Source organism: Cynocephalus volans, chromosome 12 (genome assembly GCF_027409185.1).
Source record: "Cynocephalus volans isolate mCynVol1 chromosome 12, mCynVol1.pri, whole genome shotgun sequence".
NCBI classification, from domain to species: domain Eukaryota; kingdom Metazoa; phylum Chordata; class Mammalia; order Dermoptera; family Cynocephalidae; genus Cynocephalus; species Cynocephalus volans.
In genome coordinates this window covers 34,510,928-34,529,423 of record NC_084471.1, presented here as the reverse complement: position 1 = coordinate 34,529,423, position 18,496 = coordinate 34,510,928, and the positions used below count along the sequence as shown (strand labels likewise).

Below are 18,496 nucleotides of genomic sequence, written 5' to 3'. Positions count from 1 at the left end.
CTGAATAAACAAAAAACTATGAGCACAATGTCTTCCTTGTGATTTTTCCAGCCAATAATAATCAAAAAATTTGAAAATAATTCAAAATAATAAAATTAATAACAACGAAATCCCAGGGAATACAAAAGGACATACCTCCAGTTCATTTTCCAGTTTCATTACTTTAGTTTTTAATTGATTCTCTATTAAAACAAAAAGACAATTGGTTAGATTTACCTCAAAACAAACTTTTAAATGAATTTTAATAAAACAAAATTAATTCTTTTAAAAGATTCCATCATGACTATAATAAGATAACAGAGAAAGTAACTATTATATACCAGACCCATGAAATACGAGTTCTAGAAATATTTTTCAAAACAAACTGAATACATACATTTTATAGAATATGTTAAATTTAATTTTCTACCACTTAATGAATAAGTGAAATTTGTTATTTGATACCATAATAAACTTTTTTCAAGGCAGTTACCAAATTTTGCTTGTTCTTCTCCAGCTTTTTCAACTTCTTCCAAAGCTAGCTCTACTTCTTGAGCTTTCATCTAAACATTAAAATAATAATAAGTTATTTCAACATGCCTTTACAGTGGATTGCAAGCACTGAAAATAAGGATTTTGTTTTATTTGCTATCCCCAACCTCAGTGCCTGCAATAGCTGGCACAAGGAGACATTCAGTAAATATGTGTCAAATAAATGATTTTCTTACTTAAGGCTATAATTTCTAGATATTTAACAGTGTGAAATATCTTTGATTCTTCCTTTGCCCTCAAGTCTTACAACCAGTATTGCCACTTCTCCCTTTGTAATGTTTTTCACTACCTCTTTTTTCTGTTCCTATTGTTCTTACTCTAGTCCATACTTTTATGTCTAATCTCCTTCATAATGTTATGTCTAAACAGCTCCAATTCCCTTCAATTTGTCCGATATAACATACCCAGTTTCTCCTTCCTAAGCCATATTTTTGTATCAATTGCGGTTTAAAATCTTTTATTGGCTCCTCAATTGCAGATAAAATTAAGGCCTTCAACAGCCTATCCAAACATCTATCTAACATTTGTTTTCTGTGCAATCTGCTACAAACTTTCTGCACTTGTTTCCTCAAATGTAAAGATGAGCATATTTCCTATTCCCAGTATTTATTTATGGTAACCACCAACTCTAGAATCCCCTTACCATCTTATCACTGCCTGACACTTACCTAAAAGTACTCCTTGGTTTCATCCTTTATGAAGTCTTCTGCCACCTCTCAAATCACTTCACCCTAACAAATCCCTATATTAGTCATTGCCTGCATTTTTCATTTAGACTTCAGAATATATCTTTCTGTTATTTTTAAACGTACCCATTATGGTTCCCCTACACATTTTAGGAAATTTAGGGCAGAAACTAGCAATGTTTTACACGCTAAAATTATCAATCCACATTTGAAGATATCTCATTTTTGAGTGGTGATTTAGATATTACCAAGTATTTTCACAGAGATTATCTTATATAAGAACAGATCCTTAAATTTCCTCTAATAGTTCAAAGCTACTACAATACAAACCTACTACAAAACCTACTACATACAAACCTTCATTAGTGACTGAGTAATTCTGAAAAGGTGTATCACATTTTCTTGATTTTCATTTTTTAGCTCATTTACTTCCACCTAAGTAAACAAAAAAGCAACTATTTTATATTTTATAACCTTTAAGCAAAATATAAGAACTCTTCCAGTTTCATCATTTGATGATTTCAGGGACAACTTAATCACAGGTTGCGTGTACATATCTATGCATTATTTATCAATTAAGCACCTTGGATAAGGAAATCAATAAATTATCTGCCAGTTCTTCTTGACGAGGCAGGTCATCTGGGTCAACTTTCATTATTTCTTTCCAGTTTATGTTAGGCGGCATCTTGAATTCTTTCACTGTGCTCCACCCTCTGGAACAAAACAAGTGGGTATTAGCATTCTCAAGGTAAACAGCATTACTGTTTTTACAGTACTATATTTTTTACAGGTTACAACAACTTCGATGGTGTTAGCAAAGAGCTCTGGCTCCTCAATCGCAAAACAGAGAAATGGGCTTTTAAAAAAGCCTTGATCAAAATTAAAGCAATCAGCACAAACCGTCAGATATTTTATAGGCTAAATAAATCAGGAAGGCTTCCTTGCTAAAACTATCCTAGGGCAGGAGTAAGATTCTGGGTCCCCTCTCCGTCCCCTACTACCAACGCGCGCTAAGACCTTATGGTGCCAAGCGTGGGGGTGTTTGGAAGGCTGCAAATGACCACTGATTCGGACAAACAGGAACTAGGGGGTTAAAAAAATTGCGGAAATAAACGACTGAAGAGTGAAGTTGTGCGGGCGAAACCAGGGCTGAGGCAAAGAGACGGCAGAAGGATTGCGGACCACAGGTTACAACGGGCGGGGTAGATAGGCTGTTGCACACCGGCCCTGAGGCTTAAGAACCCGGTAGTGAAGAGACTGACCGCTCCCGCCTGCAAGGATCCACCCACCTAGACCAAGCCTGGCAACCAGCGGCGGTCCCTCCTCTACAGCATCCGCCAAGCTTGGCCTTGCTGCGGCTCCTGACCGCTCCCTAGCACGGTTACACACAGTCTCTGCGTCCTGCCAACTGATGCCGAGCAAGCTAAAGCGGCAGCGGCTGCTAAGCGACACCATTCCCCACCCCGCCAAGGCCGAATGAGGCCCCGGATGCAAGAGGAGCCTACATTTCACGACCGTAGGCGATGCTTTACGTGTAGACTGCCCGCCACGGTCCCTGGACTCGAGGTTAAAGACGAGGAGAAGGCGTGGGATGAAGACTCCAAATCCCAGAATGCAGTGTGCTACGAGTCTTGTGCATGCGGGAACTGAAGGCTCCGAGAGGGGAGGAAGGGCGTTCCCGGCGTGCAGTGCGGGAAGCTGCGACGGTAGTGGGGCGGCTGAGGAAAGGCCAGGAGGCGGGAGGCGCGGTGGATGAGGTGCGAATGCGCTGGTGGCCTGAATTAGAGAGACCATGATTGTGGTTTCGGTGGCGTCACTCGTTGGGCCGTTCTTCCTGAGATTTCCTTAAGCCATCTCCCAGTGGAACCACTCCCAGGTGAGATCGGGCTGTCGGTCAGCGGCTGAGGAGGAGTTGAGGGGAACAGTCCGGGCTTATAGAAGCTCCCACCATTTGGGCCCGAAGGGCCTGGCCGGGGTCTGAAGAGGTGGGAAAACCTCGCCTTCTCGGGCGTTCGCCAGCAGTGTGTGGGGTAGTGCCTTCTGTAAGAAGGGTTTTGGGAGGAAAGTTTTATCCTTCTGTGGTATCAGACTGTGTCTCGGAACTGTGGAGCGGGGCCGCACAGCCGAGGTCATAGTTTCGGGGCGCGTACAGTATTGAGAAGAGGGTCTGGCCACGCCCAGCGTACCTTAGCACTATTGCCTTCACGGATGGAAGGGTGAAGGTTGAGGAGCTAGTTGAGAGTGAAGGCAATGAGAGGGGAGGTTAGTACTTGTCCGGGCCACTGCGGGGGGTGGAGAGAGAAAGGACCGCATGACTCACCGGTGCTGCGGCTGTCGCTTGCTTGGTTACCGAGGGTGCCCTTCTGTGAAAGCGCCTTGTCAGGTGTTTACCTCTCTTACTCGTGCGAGTTTGGCTCATTCCACTGTTCTCAGCCGTTCTGGAGTATGATACACCACTAGGTAACTTGCTTCAGAAGCTGTAGACTTGAAATCTGAAGTGGCATTCCAACTATTTGGACCAGTACCTGTCAACTTTACCTTTTTTTAAGTGCCTCTTTTTTTTCTTTTTTAACTATAACTGATAGTAAATTTTTCTTCTGAAGATAGTTTTTTTTTTTTTTTTTTTTTCAAACCACATGTTTGGGTAAAACAAGAAATAACTCAGTAGCAAACAAAAAACATGCTGATTTTTGTGAGATAAATTTTAGAGACATTGATTAGATGTGTAGGAATGATCGTTTTGCTTACTCCTTTTCTGAAAGATTATATGCCAAATACTGCTCATTATCTCCTCTAATCTTCATAACAGTCCAGTAAAATACATGCTTACGTTGTCCTCATTTTCCACCTAAGTTAAGAAATAGGCTTGTAGAGATTAAGTATTGTGCTCTGACTTATTTAGTGCTATTGAACACAGATCTTTCTAGCTAGAGGACATGTTCTTAACCGCTGCACTGCCTCTGCAGGCATTCTGGGAACCAGTATTTGTAAAGCGCTTGTTCTTCAATCTTTTTATTAATCTTTTTATTAAATTTTATTCCTTTTTATTTTGTTTTTATTTTTATTTGTTTTTTTAAAGAAAATGTAATTTCTTTAATATTATTTTTTATATTCTAGGATGTAGGGGAGCAGTTGGGAGGGAGGGGGAGAGGGGAAAGGGAAAGGATATGGGATAGAAGAAGGAGGGAGGAGGGGCAGGATTGAGGCCTGTGGCATCCCCCTCATTCCCACAGGGGAGACCAGGGGCTTCCAGCGGTGGTTTGTTCATTGCCAGGCTGGGTGCAGATGTCAGAGGAGTTTGGCAAAAGCCCTCGCCCCCCACCATCCCAGCTCAGGAACCTGGGGCCCTTCTTGCTGAGGCTTGGTGGGCTGGTTGCACTTGTCAGGGGGGTGTGGCTATGGCCTGAGGCCCCCCACTGCCCCAGCTTGGGAGAGCCCAGGGCGCTTCCTGCGGCAGCTCTGCAGTCACCACTGGGCAGGCTACAAGTGTCAGGGAGGCATGGCCAAGGCCCTTGGCCCCCCACCGCCCACGCTTGGGAGAGCCCGGGGAGCTTCCTGCAGCAGTGCAGTGGTCACTGCAGGGCTGGCCGGGGGGGGGGGGGGGGGGGTGACAGAAGCCCTCATCCCCCACCCTTGGGATTGGTTGTAGTGTTGAGGGGCATTGCTGAGGCCCCTGGCCCTCTCCCCTTCCTGGCTTGGTAGCTGAGGGGCCTTCCAGTCCTTCTCGGTGTTGTAGGTATTCTTTAGTGAAATGAGACCTATAGTAGATAATATGAACTTTTGTCTCTGGTTGTGGGTACTTTGTTTTTTCTTTTAGATCTGTGTTGAATTATTTGCTGTTCCCAGCATTCAAATTCTGCAAGATAACTAATTTGTTGTCATCTGCTTACTTCTAACATGGGGGAACTTCCTGTGGGGACCACTACTTGATCTCTGTGTTTGAGCTTAATTGCTGCTTTGTTGCTGATTCCCTAAGGAAGCCTTTTTGTGCAGCTCAGGTTTTAATGGTTGATTTTATAGGTACTTCTGGCTCCGGAGAGATCCAGTGCACCTGGGTTGTATAGAAATTCTGGTCTGGGCCTGAGTCTCTGATATTCCTGATCAATCTCCTCTGAGTGGTCCTTAGCTGATTGGGGTGCAGATCAGCTGTCCTTGCTGTGCCCCAGTGTTCCCCTGGTGGGCCCGTCTCCCCCACCGCCCATGCTGCAAGCACTTCCAATGGGACTGGCCATGCGCCAGTCCCTTGCAATGACTCACCGGCCTCTGAGTGGCCCCTTTTTTTAAGCTGTTGTGGCTCCTCGCTCCTATGTGGGTCCACAGGAACCTCATTAGTGGTCTTGCTGCCTGGGGGCCACCAAGGCCCTCTTCTCCCCTGCCGCCTCGAGCAACTTCATCCAAAGGGCACAGCTGCGGCTTTTGCTGGCTCCAGCTCTGTGCACTCAGCAGCTCTAGCCTTAAAGCTGTTGGGGCTCGAAATGGTCAGAGCGGTTTTTTTCTTTCTCTCGTGGTGGCTTCTCCAACCTTCATGCATTCTGTAGGTCTCTCTTCCTCTTCCCCTGAGCTCTAGAGGCCCCAGGTTGGCTGTCATTGTTTTTTTATAGTTGTAAATTGGTTATTTGTGGGACAGTGACACTGGGGACTGTCTATTGACCATCTTGACCGGAAATCTCTTATTAAAATTTAAATATTATCACATTCTAATTTTATAACCTTGTTTACTCAGGAATTTGAATTAAAATTTCTTCATGTTCAATGCTTTCAATTCATAATTTAATAGGAAGTGGTAGGGATTAAATTTAATATTTATTGAGCACATATTATGTTATATATGTTTACTACTGCATATTTATTTTTACTGTAGTGCCTTGTTTTGCTTTTTGTTTTTTCATTCATTATAACTGTTATTATCTATTTATTCACTTGTTTTGTTTTGTTTGTCTGTATTGGTCTTTTCTATCCTTATTTTCTTCACCTTCTTGTTCACATTTATATTGCTAGCCAGTCAAGGTGCCTGGTCTAATGGTAAATTTTATTCTCATTTTTCAGAACTGAGAGTGGGTTCAGAGAAGTTAAGTAATTTCCTAATAATTAATGAAGGTAAGATCTCAATGACAATCTTGATTAAAAACACAATCTTGCATAAATTTCATTTTTTAACTTAATGTAACTATATTTTTACACTTGTACACTGTGCTAGACACTGAGAATACAGCAGGGAACAAGTTAGCTATGCTTGGTCTAGGTCCTTATGCACTGTAGTCTGTTTGTACCTAACTGTGAGTCAGGAAATTTAACCAAAGTTCTATTTTAATAACTCACTGTGTAATTTTGAGGAAAATTAGGAAAACTCTCAGTATTTTTTACCACATTTTCTGCATCAGTCAGTTTTCACCAAAAGGTGGGATTTGTGTGACAGTTTTGTAAATGGACTTGTGACAGAATACTTGCCAGGACTTACCATCTTTTTTCCCTTGAGTTTTATGAACAATTTTATGAGACCAGATTCACTTCAGAAGAGAACTTTGCCTTTTGTGATTGCTGCCTCTTTTCTCTGTACCAGTCAACCTATGTTTCTTAGATATACCTTCCATTTCTTTTTTGCTTACTTATCAAGAAAATGATTGATAGCTTACTTTTCCAGTGTCTAAAATAAAGCATGGCCATAAGAAATTTAGTAGCCACTGTGTACAGTAAAGGTTTTGTTTTGCCTTGTTTTCTTGGAGAGCAATGAGTGTGTGACAAGCAGGCACTTGTATCTCTTCAACATGAGACTTGAAAGATTAGTAGGAGTCAGTGTTCACAGTCAGAGTGAGTACAGACTTTGCAAACAATGCCGGCCAAATAAAGTTTACAAACTTTAAAAATAGTAATACAATATAGTAGATTACTCTTCTTGTACAAGATACCATAATGATAATGAAATTAGGAGGACTTTTCTAGTTTTCCAGGAAATTGAATTGTGAGGACTCTCCTTTTCAGGCTAAATATTCCCAAATTAATGTAAAATTTTCCTATAGCCTTATTTGTTCCAAAATTGTACTGTTGGATTATAACAAAGTGAGCACGGAATACAGTTTTGTTGAAGGAATTGGATTTTGTGTCTCTATAATGTAGCTCATGAGTAGTCTTCATTTGTGGTTGGATTTTGAATACATATATAGTGACATCCCGTTTTTGTAAGAAAACATAAATCAGTCATCCCATCTATTTAGACTATATTTGAGTATGCTTGTTTGCCTAGAAAAAAACTATAAGTTCCCACAACTAACAACTGCAGTGTGTTACTTTGTTATAGTAACTGCCCCCAGTGAATCATGTCTGCCACCATCTGTGCTCTTGTGTAACTCTCTACCTTTCCCTCATCCTCTACCTTGAAGGTAACTCTTGAACAGAGCTTAAGATGACTCCAAAACTGTGCTTGTGACATGCACTAGAACGAGCTCTCTCTCCCTTTCTCTCATATTACACTCCCTTGGGGAATCTTTAAAAATTCTATTATCTTGACCCTTTTATAACTTCTCTCACATTGAATTCTCTTCCACATTGCTTGATTAATATATACATGTACATTATATTTTACTATATTTACTATATAATATTTAATATACTTTATTATATTTTTATATTATATTTATTACATACATATATGATATATAATATATATTTTAATGTAGTAAACAGAGGCTTGTAAAGATCTTGTCTATTAGGACTTGCCCTTCTACCATTGAAAGAAGTCCAAGGTAAGCTACTAAAGGTTGTGACCATAAGTAGCAGAGACTAGCTTTCAAAGCTGAGACTCTTACCCTTTAAACTATGTAACCCTAGTCAAGCTATGGGATAACTATAATCACATGAGGGACCTCAGGGACAGCTAACAAAAGAAATATGTACTCCGTGAGAGAGAGAGAGAGAGAGAGAGAGAGAGAGAGAGAGAGAGAGAGAGAGAGAGAGAGAGAGAGAGAGAGTGTGTGTGTGTGTGTGTGTGTGTGTGTGTGTGTGTGTGTGTGTGTGTGTGTGTGTGTGTGTGTGTTTTAAATGAAGATATTTTTAGCAAAGAACTGACCTAAAGGACTATGGGGCTAACAAGTCCAAATCCAAAATGTAGTCTGGCAGACTGGAAACTGTCCAGCAAGAACTAATGCTGCAGTCTTGGCAGAATTTCTCCTCAGCAAAACTTTAGTTTTGCTCTTGAGGAGATTCAAATGATTGGATGAAGTCCATTTACATCACGGATGGCAATCTCCTTAAGGTCAACTAATTATAGATGTTGACCACATCTACAAAATACCTTCATAGTAACACCTAGATTACTGTTTGATTGGATACTACTGTAGCCTAGTCAAATTGGCACACGCAGAACTAACCATTACAGTAATCATCATGAATAGTAAACATCTTGCAATGCCATTCACTCAGTGAAGATTACCATCTCTTTGATAAACCCTCTTGATGCTTCTTAAGCCCCTCACCCAAACAGTTTATAAAGGGGCAAGATGACAGAATTTTAAAAGATTCTCCAAAGGAGCTTTAACATAAGAAAAAGAGAGAGAGCGCTGTTTTTTAGTGCATGCTCAAGAGTTCAGTTGAATCATCTGAAGTTCTGCCTAAAGAACCCCTTTGAGAGTAAAGATTGGAAATAGGGGTGATAGTTGCAAATAGACCTTGGCAAAGAAAAGCAGGATATCACCAGGAGTAAGGAGGGAGTAAGCATCTTCTCATGAAGGAGAATGAACTAGAGATAATGGGAACTTCAGATGATAGTCCCCGGTGATGTGGGTTTTGTTCCCCAGAGAACCCTCAAACATCCTTCAGAGGGTCATCTTTAAATATAGCAGTCAAGTAAGCACTTTTTTTTGCCCTGCTTTCTTTCTTTTCTCTTCATTCTGCTCTAATGCTATGGTATTCAAAAACTATGTTTAACAAGAATATAAAGTACTATCTCTAGGTGAAGAAAGAGAATAGATGATATCCCGATTCCATGACAACAAGCTTCTCATTTGCAATGAGCCCAAACCTGCCGCAGCAGGCAATTCCGCAAGTTAAATCAAGTTCAGAGTTTTAATTATTTATGAAACTGTTCCTCAACTTAAAGTAACTGTATAATTTTTCATTACCTTATTATATTTAGAAATCATGGGATCCATCCAAATTTATTAAACTAACATTTTATAACATTGTGTTCTTTAAGCCTTTAAATTCAATCTAAAAATGACACTTTATAAAGCAACATGTCACTTTTTTTATAACAAATAACTGAAGTTGAAAGGACTAAACTGCCTTAATCAGCTGCGTTTAAAATTTCATTAAATTGCATTAATTTAAAACTGCCTTTATAATTTGAATATATTCAAGTACTTCAGTTGGCTGACTTAAACAAAACTTTCTCTATACTTAAATAACTTTTATAAAGCTAGTAAATTAAACTTAGAACTATAGAATTCTCCAAATTCTTATAAAAATTCCAACTTAGCTAAATTCTTATACTTTTCAATTAAAAATCCCAAATCGAGAAATTGTATAGTCAATAATTTAACATCACGTGTATTATACGTATTATTATATAATATAATATTGTGTTTTAAATTACAATTTTGAAGCTAACGTATCAAAGTCTCTAGTATGTCAAATTCTCTTAAACGTTACAATTACCCTAAAAATCATATGCATAAGTTATTCCCAAATATAACTTCAAAGTGTTAAAACCACAGATTTAATTTACTTCTTTGTCCTCTATTAATTTTAAACTTTCCTGTGGTCAGAACATTTAACCAAACAGCAGTTTGTCACTTCAAGTGAATTGGTGTTACCAGGTCAGGGATCTGAGGTTATTTATAGGACAGAGATTTCTGACCTGTACACAAAACTTGATTTTTACCTCCCAACAAGGAATATGCCCTGAGTTGTTTTGTTTTTCTAAATTATAACTTATTTATATGTGTATGTATACATGTATATATATATATGTATGTATATATGTATATGTGTATGTATAACTATTTTTAAAATAAAATAGTTCTTCATTTCAGTATGTTTAAACACGTCAGGTGTTTTATTGGCTATATCTTCTTGGGACCATCATTCAGGAACCTTCTGACCTGCTCCAGGGTGGACTGGTTGATAGACCCGCTTGCATGCCTGTGATTCTGGAGATTTCCTTTGTTGGATTCCGTTTCCTGATTTCCCTCTGTCTTTCTGGTTCTTAGTATACTCCCTCATTTTATGGGAGTATTTTTTCTAGTTTCCTGGGAAGGGACATCAGAGGTAAATATTGAATGACTTAAAATGTTTTTATTCTATTTTCCCCACTTGGGAAATTTGGGTTTATTAATATAAAATTTTAGTTCAGAAAGCACTCTCTTTCAGAAATTTGAAGCATTACTCCCTCTTTTTTTTTTTTTTTCCCCTAGCTTCCAACGTTGTTGAAAAAAGTGATTTCTTTTGATTCCTGTTTTTGGTATGGAACCTGCTTAATTTCTGGAAGCTTTTAGAATCTTCTCTGTTTCCTGTCTTGCAAAATTGTACAGGATTCTGTATCCATTTGGGGAAGAGAGCTGGAGGGTCTCAACATGAAATATATAGACAGACTTTTACTTAATCCTCATTTTTAATATGCTGTCTTTGTTCCTTTGTTCTCATTTTTGCCCCCTATATCAGAGACCCAGTGTTTTAAGTATTCCACAGAGGAAATCTTTCGTCTTTTGCCTTGGTGTAGAAGGGATGGTTCCTTGGCTAAACCCAGTGAGAGAGGGATCTAAACTTTAACAAATCTATCAGTCCCTAGGCCAATTTCTGAAGATCTTTGGCACCAGTTTTTGAGATTAATGGTAGCAAGGGTGCTGGGAATCAAAAAACTTTTCAGCTTTCCCCTTTGGGTTTAGGATTCACATTCCTGGGCTCCACTCCATTGAGTCACTTATTAATATATCCCTTTATTTTCCCAGCTTGCAGAAATTTGTGATTTCCTCTCCAGATGTCTTTAAACTTGTGAATTTATATACTCCCTTTTTTTAAATGCCTTGACGTTGACTGTCATTTTAGTGAGGGGTTGGGAAGAAGCTGAGGCAAATGTCTGTTCAGTCTCTTCAGCCTTTAAACAGAAGCACCATGAGCTTCTTTGTGTGTTAGTAAGGGTGTACAAGCCAATACCCTTTAGAGATAGTAAGTCACTTCTAGACTCAAGATAAGCTCTTGCATAATTTTTCTTTTAATTGAAAACTATACTTCTGAAAGGGTGCAACTAATTTTCTGCTTTGTTGGATTTGATCTTGCATTTCTTTAAGTCTAATACACTCTAAGATCTTCCTATCTGATTTTAAAAATACTTTAATGCTTTCCCATTTTTCCCTTGTATGCGAGGATACTTGAAAAAGTTCGTGGAAAAACAGAATTAAAAGATAATATGAATGTTTCCATGAACTTTTTGAAGACACTTCATATATATCCTTATATAAATTTTACATCTGATTTTAATTCTGTACCCACCCACTCTACCTCAGGTAGGACTGTTAGCTGCTGGATGGAATTTTGATTTTATTTCATATTCTTGCTCTCTGGTCTGGCCAAGAACTCCTACAGTTAGGTAACTAAGATCTCAGATGTTCTGGCTCTGTTAATAATATATTAGTTTCCTATTGCTGCTGTAACAAATTGTCACAAATGTAGTAGATTATATAACACAAATTTATTATCTTATGGTCAGAAGTCCAAAATAGGTCCAGTAGACTAAAACAAAGATGTCGATGGGGCTGTGTTTCTTTTTAGAGACTTTATTGAAGAATCTTTTCTTTGCCTTTTCTAGCTTCTAGCAATCATATCAGTCTGACCTGCTTTTCTGACTCTCCTACCTCCCTCTCACTTGTAAGGACCCAACCGGATAATTCAGGATAATCATCTGACATCAAAATTTTCAATTTCATCCCACCTGTAAAGTCTTTTTTGTCATGTATGACAACATATTCAGGGGATTAGGACATGGACATGGCAGGGGCAGGAGGATATTATTATTCTTTCCACAAATGATAACACTAGGTACTAATGGCACTACTCAAGCCTAGAAATTATATTATCAGCTTGTTTTTTAAGAGTATTTTCCAACTTTATTTTTATTGTGGGGCTGATTTTTCCATATCCTCCACTTAATGTAATTCTTTCTACTCTTAGTCATCCCCTCACTGAATCCTTTCTAAAGCAATAATTTTTACATTGTCTTTTCACTTAATTATGAATTGTCATACATGAAGCCCATTCTCTAGGCTGTAATGAGGAATTGAAAAACCATGATTTAGATCTAGGTCATAAATTTATATACCCCAAGGGCCAAGGAGATAACATAAGTCAAATAAATCAATCTGGGTGAAAGATAATAGAGAATGGTACGACTATAGTTAACTAAGTCTCTCTCTCTTCCCCTCTCCCTCCTCCTCCCCCCTCCATCTCCCTCTCTCCCCCACATCTCCCCCCCCCCTCTCCTTTAGCAAGGATAAATTACGCTTACATTCACACATTACACATTCCATCCCAGTCCCAAAAGTCTTTAGTTTGCAGCACCAACTTAAAAGTCCAAAGTCAAAAGTCTCCTCTAAGACCAAAAGCAAAAGTCTTTCCAGCTGTGAACCTGTAAAAGTCAAAACCAGATTTATCTACTGCCAAGATACAATGGTGGAACAGGCATTGGGTATACAGTTGCATTCCAAAAGTGAGGAATAGGCCAGAAGAAAGGAAAAACAGGTCCCAAACAAGTCCAAAACCCAGCAGGGCAGGCATTAAATCTCAAGGCTTGTGAATCAGGTACCTTGATTCCATGTTTGACTGCCTCTGCATACTGGTGTGGGGGTTGGGTCACCAAGTCCTTGGGGAGCTCCGCTCCTATGGCTTTCCTGTTCTCAGACCACACTTCACCTCTCCCAGGATGGTGTTCCATTCTGGTAGCTCCACAGGCCTGAGGTCTCCATGATGGTCCCACTCTCATGGTTCCACTAGGCATGGCACTGTTGGGGTTTCTCTGCTGCAACTCTGACCCCACATTTCTGCTCCACATCGCTTCATAGATGACCTTCGCAGCGGCTCCACCCCTGCAGCAGGTCTCCGTCTGAGTTCCCCAGCTTTTTCATACATCTTCCAAAATCTAGGTGGAGGCTGCCACACCTCCATTGTTCTCACATACTGCTGGCCTACAAACTTAACACAACGTGAACGCCACCAAGGTTTTCAGATTTTTTTCTTCAGAGGTGCTGAGGCAGGATTGCTCCAGCCAGAGTGGCTGGGATGCAGGGAGCAGTTTGTTGAGGCCATGAGTGACACGTCAGGTCTGCCCTCCAGGACAACTCAGTCCTCCTAGGATGGGAGGGGCACTCTCCCAGACTTCTCAAACACACTCAGGGCCTGTAATGGGTGGGGTACCCATCCAGACTTCTCAAATGCCTTTAGGACATTTTCCCCCATTGTCCTAGTTTTTAGCATCTGGCTGCCTCACCCCAAGATAATGTCTTTCACAAACAGTTTATCTGCTTCACCCCTTGCGGTTTTTCTCCTGCTCTCTGCTTTTCTACCTCATGGCCAGGCTGCAAATTTTCCAAATCTTTATGCTCTGCTTTTACATCCTGGCTTTTGAATTACTTCAATCAGCTCAGCTTACACCGGCTACTCACTCAGTCTCATATCTGTGACTCTTTCTGTAACCCCTGCCTCAGAGACAGGTACATAGTAATGGAGACTAACTTTTCTACCTTTTCACCAGGTGAAAGCATACTTGAAATTCTGCAGTGGCACCCGTCCTTGGGTCATCTGCCCATCTTCATGTGGCACTCTTTTCTTGGGTTTTACGGCACCCGGCTGGCCATCAGGTTTAAGTGGCACCCTCCAAGACTTTGCCTTCAGACAAACGCAATGTGCGTTTACTACATAGTATCTAGAGCACGTTACACCATCCACCCCTAGATCTCATAGTTGGAGCCGCCAGGGGCTCTCCCTGTTTCTACTGCTTTACTGTCCCAATTTCTCGTGCACAGCAGGTCATTCCTGGAGATGGATAGTCTTCCCCAGCTCACCACTGGGTTGGTTGTCTTCCCTGGTGTGAGAGGCAGGAGTGGCCAGTCACTGCATGTCATCCTGCAGGACATTTATCCATGCATCCAACAACTCTGCTTTGTGCCGCAAATCTCAATCAGTTTGCAGCATAATGAGCAATAGCCAGGCCCTGATCAGCAGAAAAGTGGCCACAGGGCACCACATGCTCTAGGATAGCCACGTTTCCTCCTTCCGAGGGCTTTTGGCTCCTGTACCTGCTCAGAATCCTGTCGCAGACTACGCCAATTGTGGCATAATCCTGCCGACTACGCCAATTTGTCTGGCTAGGCTAAGGCCTGGAATCCTCACAGCACCTATTGTCTAGCTCTTTTTTGTGACGCCAGTTGTAAAGGTACTCGACCACACTAGTTGTCAGGCTCTTTTACCTGCCAGTAATCCTGCACCGACTGGGCTGATTGTTGAGCTTGGGCTGGGTCTGGAGCTCCCAGACCCCTCAAGCCCATTCACAGACTGGGTCACAAAGCCTTCATACACCAGGCTGGGTCACCAGACCCCTTCGCACCGGACTATGAGCTAGGCAACCAGCCAAAAGGTCCTTGGAGCCATAGGTTGGAAAGTATGGTTGCATGGGGCAGATGCCCAAGGCCAACAGCTGCTCACCTGCTTCATTCAAACTCCTCTCTCTCTCTCTCTCTCTCCCCCCCCTCTCCCCCTCCCCCCTCCCTCTCTCCCTCTCTCCCTCTCTCCCTCTCTCCCTCTCTCCCCCTCCCTCTCTCCCTCTCTCCCCATCCCTCTCTCCCCCTCTCCCCCCTCCCCATCCCTCTCTCCCCCTCTCCCCCATCCTTCTCTCCCCCTCTCCCCCAGCCCTCTCTCCCCCTCTCCCCCATCCCTCTCTCCCCCTCTCCCCCCTCCCTCTCTCTCTCCCTCTCTCTCTCTATCTCTCCCCCCCTCTATTCCTCTCTGTCTGTCTCCTTCTCTCTGTCTCTCTCCCTGAAGAACACAAGAATAGCAACAAAACTAAAAAGATATATTGGCACACATTTGCACCAACTACACACACACACACACACACACACACACACACACACACACACACACACACACACACACACACACACACACACACACACACACACACACACACACACACACACACACACACACAATTTTCTTACAAAGGGTGCTGAACCACACCCAACTGGACCTGAGTTGAGGGCCCTGACCAAACTATTCTATTTTCCCAACAGCAGGGTATAACATTGGGAAAATGGTGGAGCAAAGAAAGCAGGAGAGACTAACCTCCTCATTTACTCTCTTTTTAAAGCCCTCTAAATCATGCCCATGATGACCATTTTTAATCCATTCATTATGGCATGGTCCTGCAATCTCATCACCTCTTCAAGGACCCACCTTTTAATTACCATAATAGAATTTCCCACCCTCAACAGTTACAGTGGGGATTAAACTTTGGGGGGGACAAGGCAACTGGCTAGTGTATAACTGGCATAAAGGCACTCAAGAAAAATATTTTTCAAGGCTTTTGATCTGACTAAACAAGGCTGCCACCTTACAAGTTTGGACCCTTGATTTAGATTGGTATTTACATACATAAAGTACTAAAAATTAAGCTCCATCTTACAGTTTGAAAAACCCATGCTCAGTGTCTATTCAACTACTGTATTTGCCTAAAGAGATTCATTTAGATGCTCCTGGAGCACATATCTGGTTTTTAGAGTTAACTTGTATTCCTCTTCTTCCCAGGTAGCCTGACCTGTGACAGTTGATAAGGTGTTCACTAGAGAGATAGGGCCAAAGATTAAGTGTTGTAATAAAGACTGTAATAGAGGTAGGGAAACACTTATAGAGGAGCAATTGATTATGCCTCAGGTCAGGGATATGGAGAGGTGGTCAGCTAATGCTTCTTGGAGGTGGATGGCATTTGAGCTGTGCTTTTCCTTGGAAGAATTACAAAGCAATCTTGATTTTACTTATCTATCTACTAAAGTTGTATTTATTTGGAAAAAAACACGTTGCTTATTTTATGTTCCTGATTTTTATTTCCAGTTTTTTTCCACAAGCACTTGTGGAAAAGATGGCTGATATTAACGTCAAAGAAGTAACCTTGATATTAGGTGTGGTTACTGCCTGCTATTGGAACAGTCTCTTCTGTGGTTTTGTTTTTGATGATGTTTCAGCAATACTGGATAATAAAGACCTGCATCCATCTACACCTTTAAAAACTTTATTTCAGAATGACTTCTGGGGAACCCCCATGTCTGAGGTAAATAATTATTTATATATTACTTATATGTATCTCTGATTTTAAGATAGTCTGGTAGTTTATAACTCCTGATTCTTTCTTTATCAACATTGTCATCATAACAAGTTTTTTTTTTTTTTTTTTCCTCCAGAGCTTTATATGAGACATAATTTGTTTGGAATAAATTGGACAGGAAGTTGAAGATGTGATTATTTTCTTTACAGCCGTGTTTGATTCTTTTCCTTGGCTGTGTACCTTGGCTTACTGTTTAAAAAATATGTGTATGTGAAAATCAAATATGTAGGGAAAGCACCAGGTGTTCTATAGTTCTGTTTTTTGCCAACTGACTATTTCTTTTTTCTGTTTTGTGAGTCAGGCAAAAGAGATGACTCTGATATACTTAATTGTTTAAAAATATCGTAACCTCAATGTAAATAGATTAGACTTTAAAGGTTAAAATTAGTAAGTACACGTATTGCCAATTTTTCTGTGTGAAAAAAAGTGATTTATTAAAAATGTAAAATCTGTGTCATATCTCTTACCTAATTTTGTTTTCTTATATTGACAATCTGAAAGTTTTGTTTGTTTTCATGAGGATGTCTTTACTCTGCCTACAACTTTATTCTAATGGTCAGTGTTAAACTGAGATTAAACCCTTGTCATCTTGTGATTATATAGATTGGGTTCAAATTTTAGTTCTGTCATATATTAGCTGTGTGAAATAGGTGGGAATACAGCTTTTAAAAGGCAAGTAATTTTTCTGAGGTATAAAAGGGAATAATACCTTGAGGATTAACAAATAAACTGATTTATCTAGCTAGTGGTTCCTAGCACATAGATGTTGAATAAATTGTTGTTGGAACATAGCATGTAACAGTCTGCAGTAGTTTGTTTCTCAGTCATCATTTGTGGCATCTTTCCCCATTGACCAAATTTGGAAGATTCTCAAGGGTTGGGATTGAATCTTTCATTTCTCTAGTGTTTGTGACTAATAAAACATAATAGATATGTTTTCTTATTAAATAAGCAGAACTTATTTTCCTGCAGCCTTCCTATTCTCACTCAATTCTAGCCCTAAAAAAAAAAAAGAAAAAGTTTTAATAATGAAGGAAAGATATGGCCCTATTATAATACATATTATTTCTAGACTGCTTATTCCCCTTAACCCCACCCTTGATCTCCAGAGACCCTTAGTGATATGTGTCCATTCCCCCAACTTAAAATAGTATCTGTTGTGATTTTAGTCATAATGTTGAAATTTTGAACTAAAAGTTTAGCTGACCAGATTAAAGGGCCTCTTAAAAGTCAGTCATGGTGTCAATGCTCTGTTTTGTGATTTTCTCAGTTTTGCAGATTGAAAATTTGATTTTGTTAAGAGTATACATAAGCAGGCAGTCTAAGAAAAAGATTTATAATAATATACTTAGACAGAATGTTTGGACAGACTTGAATAACCATTTACTTTTAGTGAAGAGTATAGTTCCCTTCTATTTTCCGATGGGCACATTCTTTCTTTGTAGGCAAAGGGGATACTAGGGAAAAATTATTCTAAGTAATATTTAGATGTCATAAGGTTTCATGATAAGCCTGGAATTGGCACATTCAAAGATGTAGTCGTTGATGTCAAGTAATGATAGCTTGGAAACGTCTGTGTGTGTGTGTGTGTGTGTGTGTGTGTGTGTGTGTGTGTGTGTGTGTGTGTGTGTGTGTGTGTGTGTGTGTACATGTACACGCATGTGCATGGCATGCTACCTTATAAGGATTTTTGCACCAGTGTTCATCTTAAAGACACCTTATTGGGCTTATGACATTCTCCTGAGCCATATAAATACTGCCATATTTGGGGTCTTTGGACTGTGAGGGGACTGTCAGTGTTTAGATTATCTCTTTAGTAGGCCCATTCTGTAGATATGTATACTCTGTTTTTTGATAGTTCAGGGGATCACAACCTTGGCTGCCCAGTAGAATCTGCCTGGTGCATTTAAAAAAACTC

At 40.3% G+C, this 18,496-nt stretch overlaps 2 protein-coding genes across 8 annotated transcripts in view; one reads left to right on the top strand and one right to left on the bottom strand.

The window, feature by feature from the left end:
• Positions 1-2,669, bottom strand: part of CEP290 (centrosomal protein 290) — a 96,075-nt gene extending 93,406 nt beyond the window's left edge. For 3 of the 4 annotated variants that reach the window (XM_063075164.1, XM_063075166.1, XM_063075165.1), the window contains exons 1-4: positions 2,507-2,669; positions 1,801-1,930; positions 473-542; positions 136-182 (exon numbers count right to left, since the gene is read on the bottom strand). In XM_063075164.1, coding sequence (XP_062931234.1) covers positions 136-182; positions 473-542; positions 1,801-1,902 — 219 coding nt within the window. In that variant the 5' untranslated portion in view covers positions 1,903-1,930; positions 2,507-2,669. Of the gene's footprint in view, positions 1-135; positions 183-472; positions 543-1,574; positions 1,653-1,800; positions 1,931-2,506 lie in introns of all 4 variants that reach the window. The other variant, XM_063075168.1, reaches the window with a different exon arrangement.
• A 248-nt stretch (positions 2,670-2,917) lies between these two features.
• The window catches only part of TMTC3 (transmembrane O-mannosyltransferase targeting cadherins 3), a 69,071-nt gene continuing 53,492 nt past the window's right edge, over positions 2,918-18,496 (top strand). The window contains exons 1-3 of one of the 4 annotated variants that reach the window (XM_063074948.1): positions 2,918-3,093; positions 6,264-6,314; positions 16,308-16,524. In XM_063074948.1, the coding sequence (XP_062931018.1) occupies positions 16,336-16,524 (189 nt within the window). In that variant the 5' untranslated portion in view covers positions 2,918-3,093; positions 6,264-6,314; positions 16,308-16,335. Of the gene's footprint in view, positions 3,094-3,191; positions 3,260-6,263; positions 6,315-10,410; positions 10,479-16,307; positions 16,525-18,496 lie in introns of those variants that run through there. The other 3 variants (XM_063074949.1, XM_063074950.1, XM_063074951.1) reach the window with 3 other exon arrangements.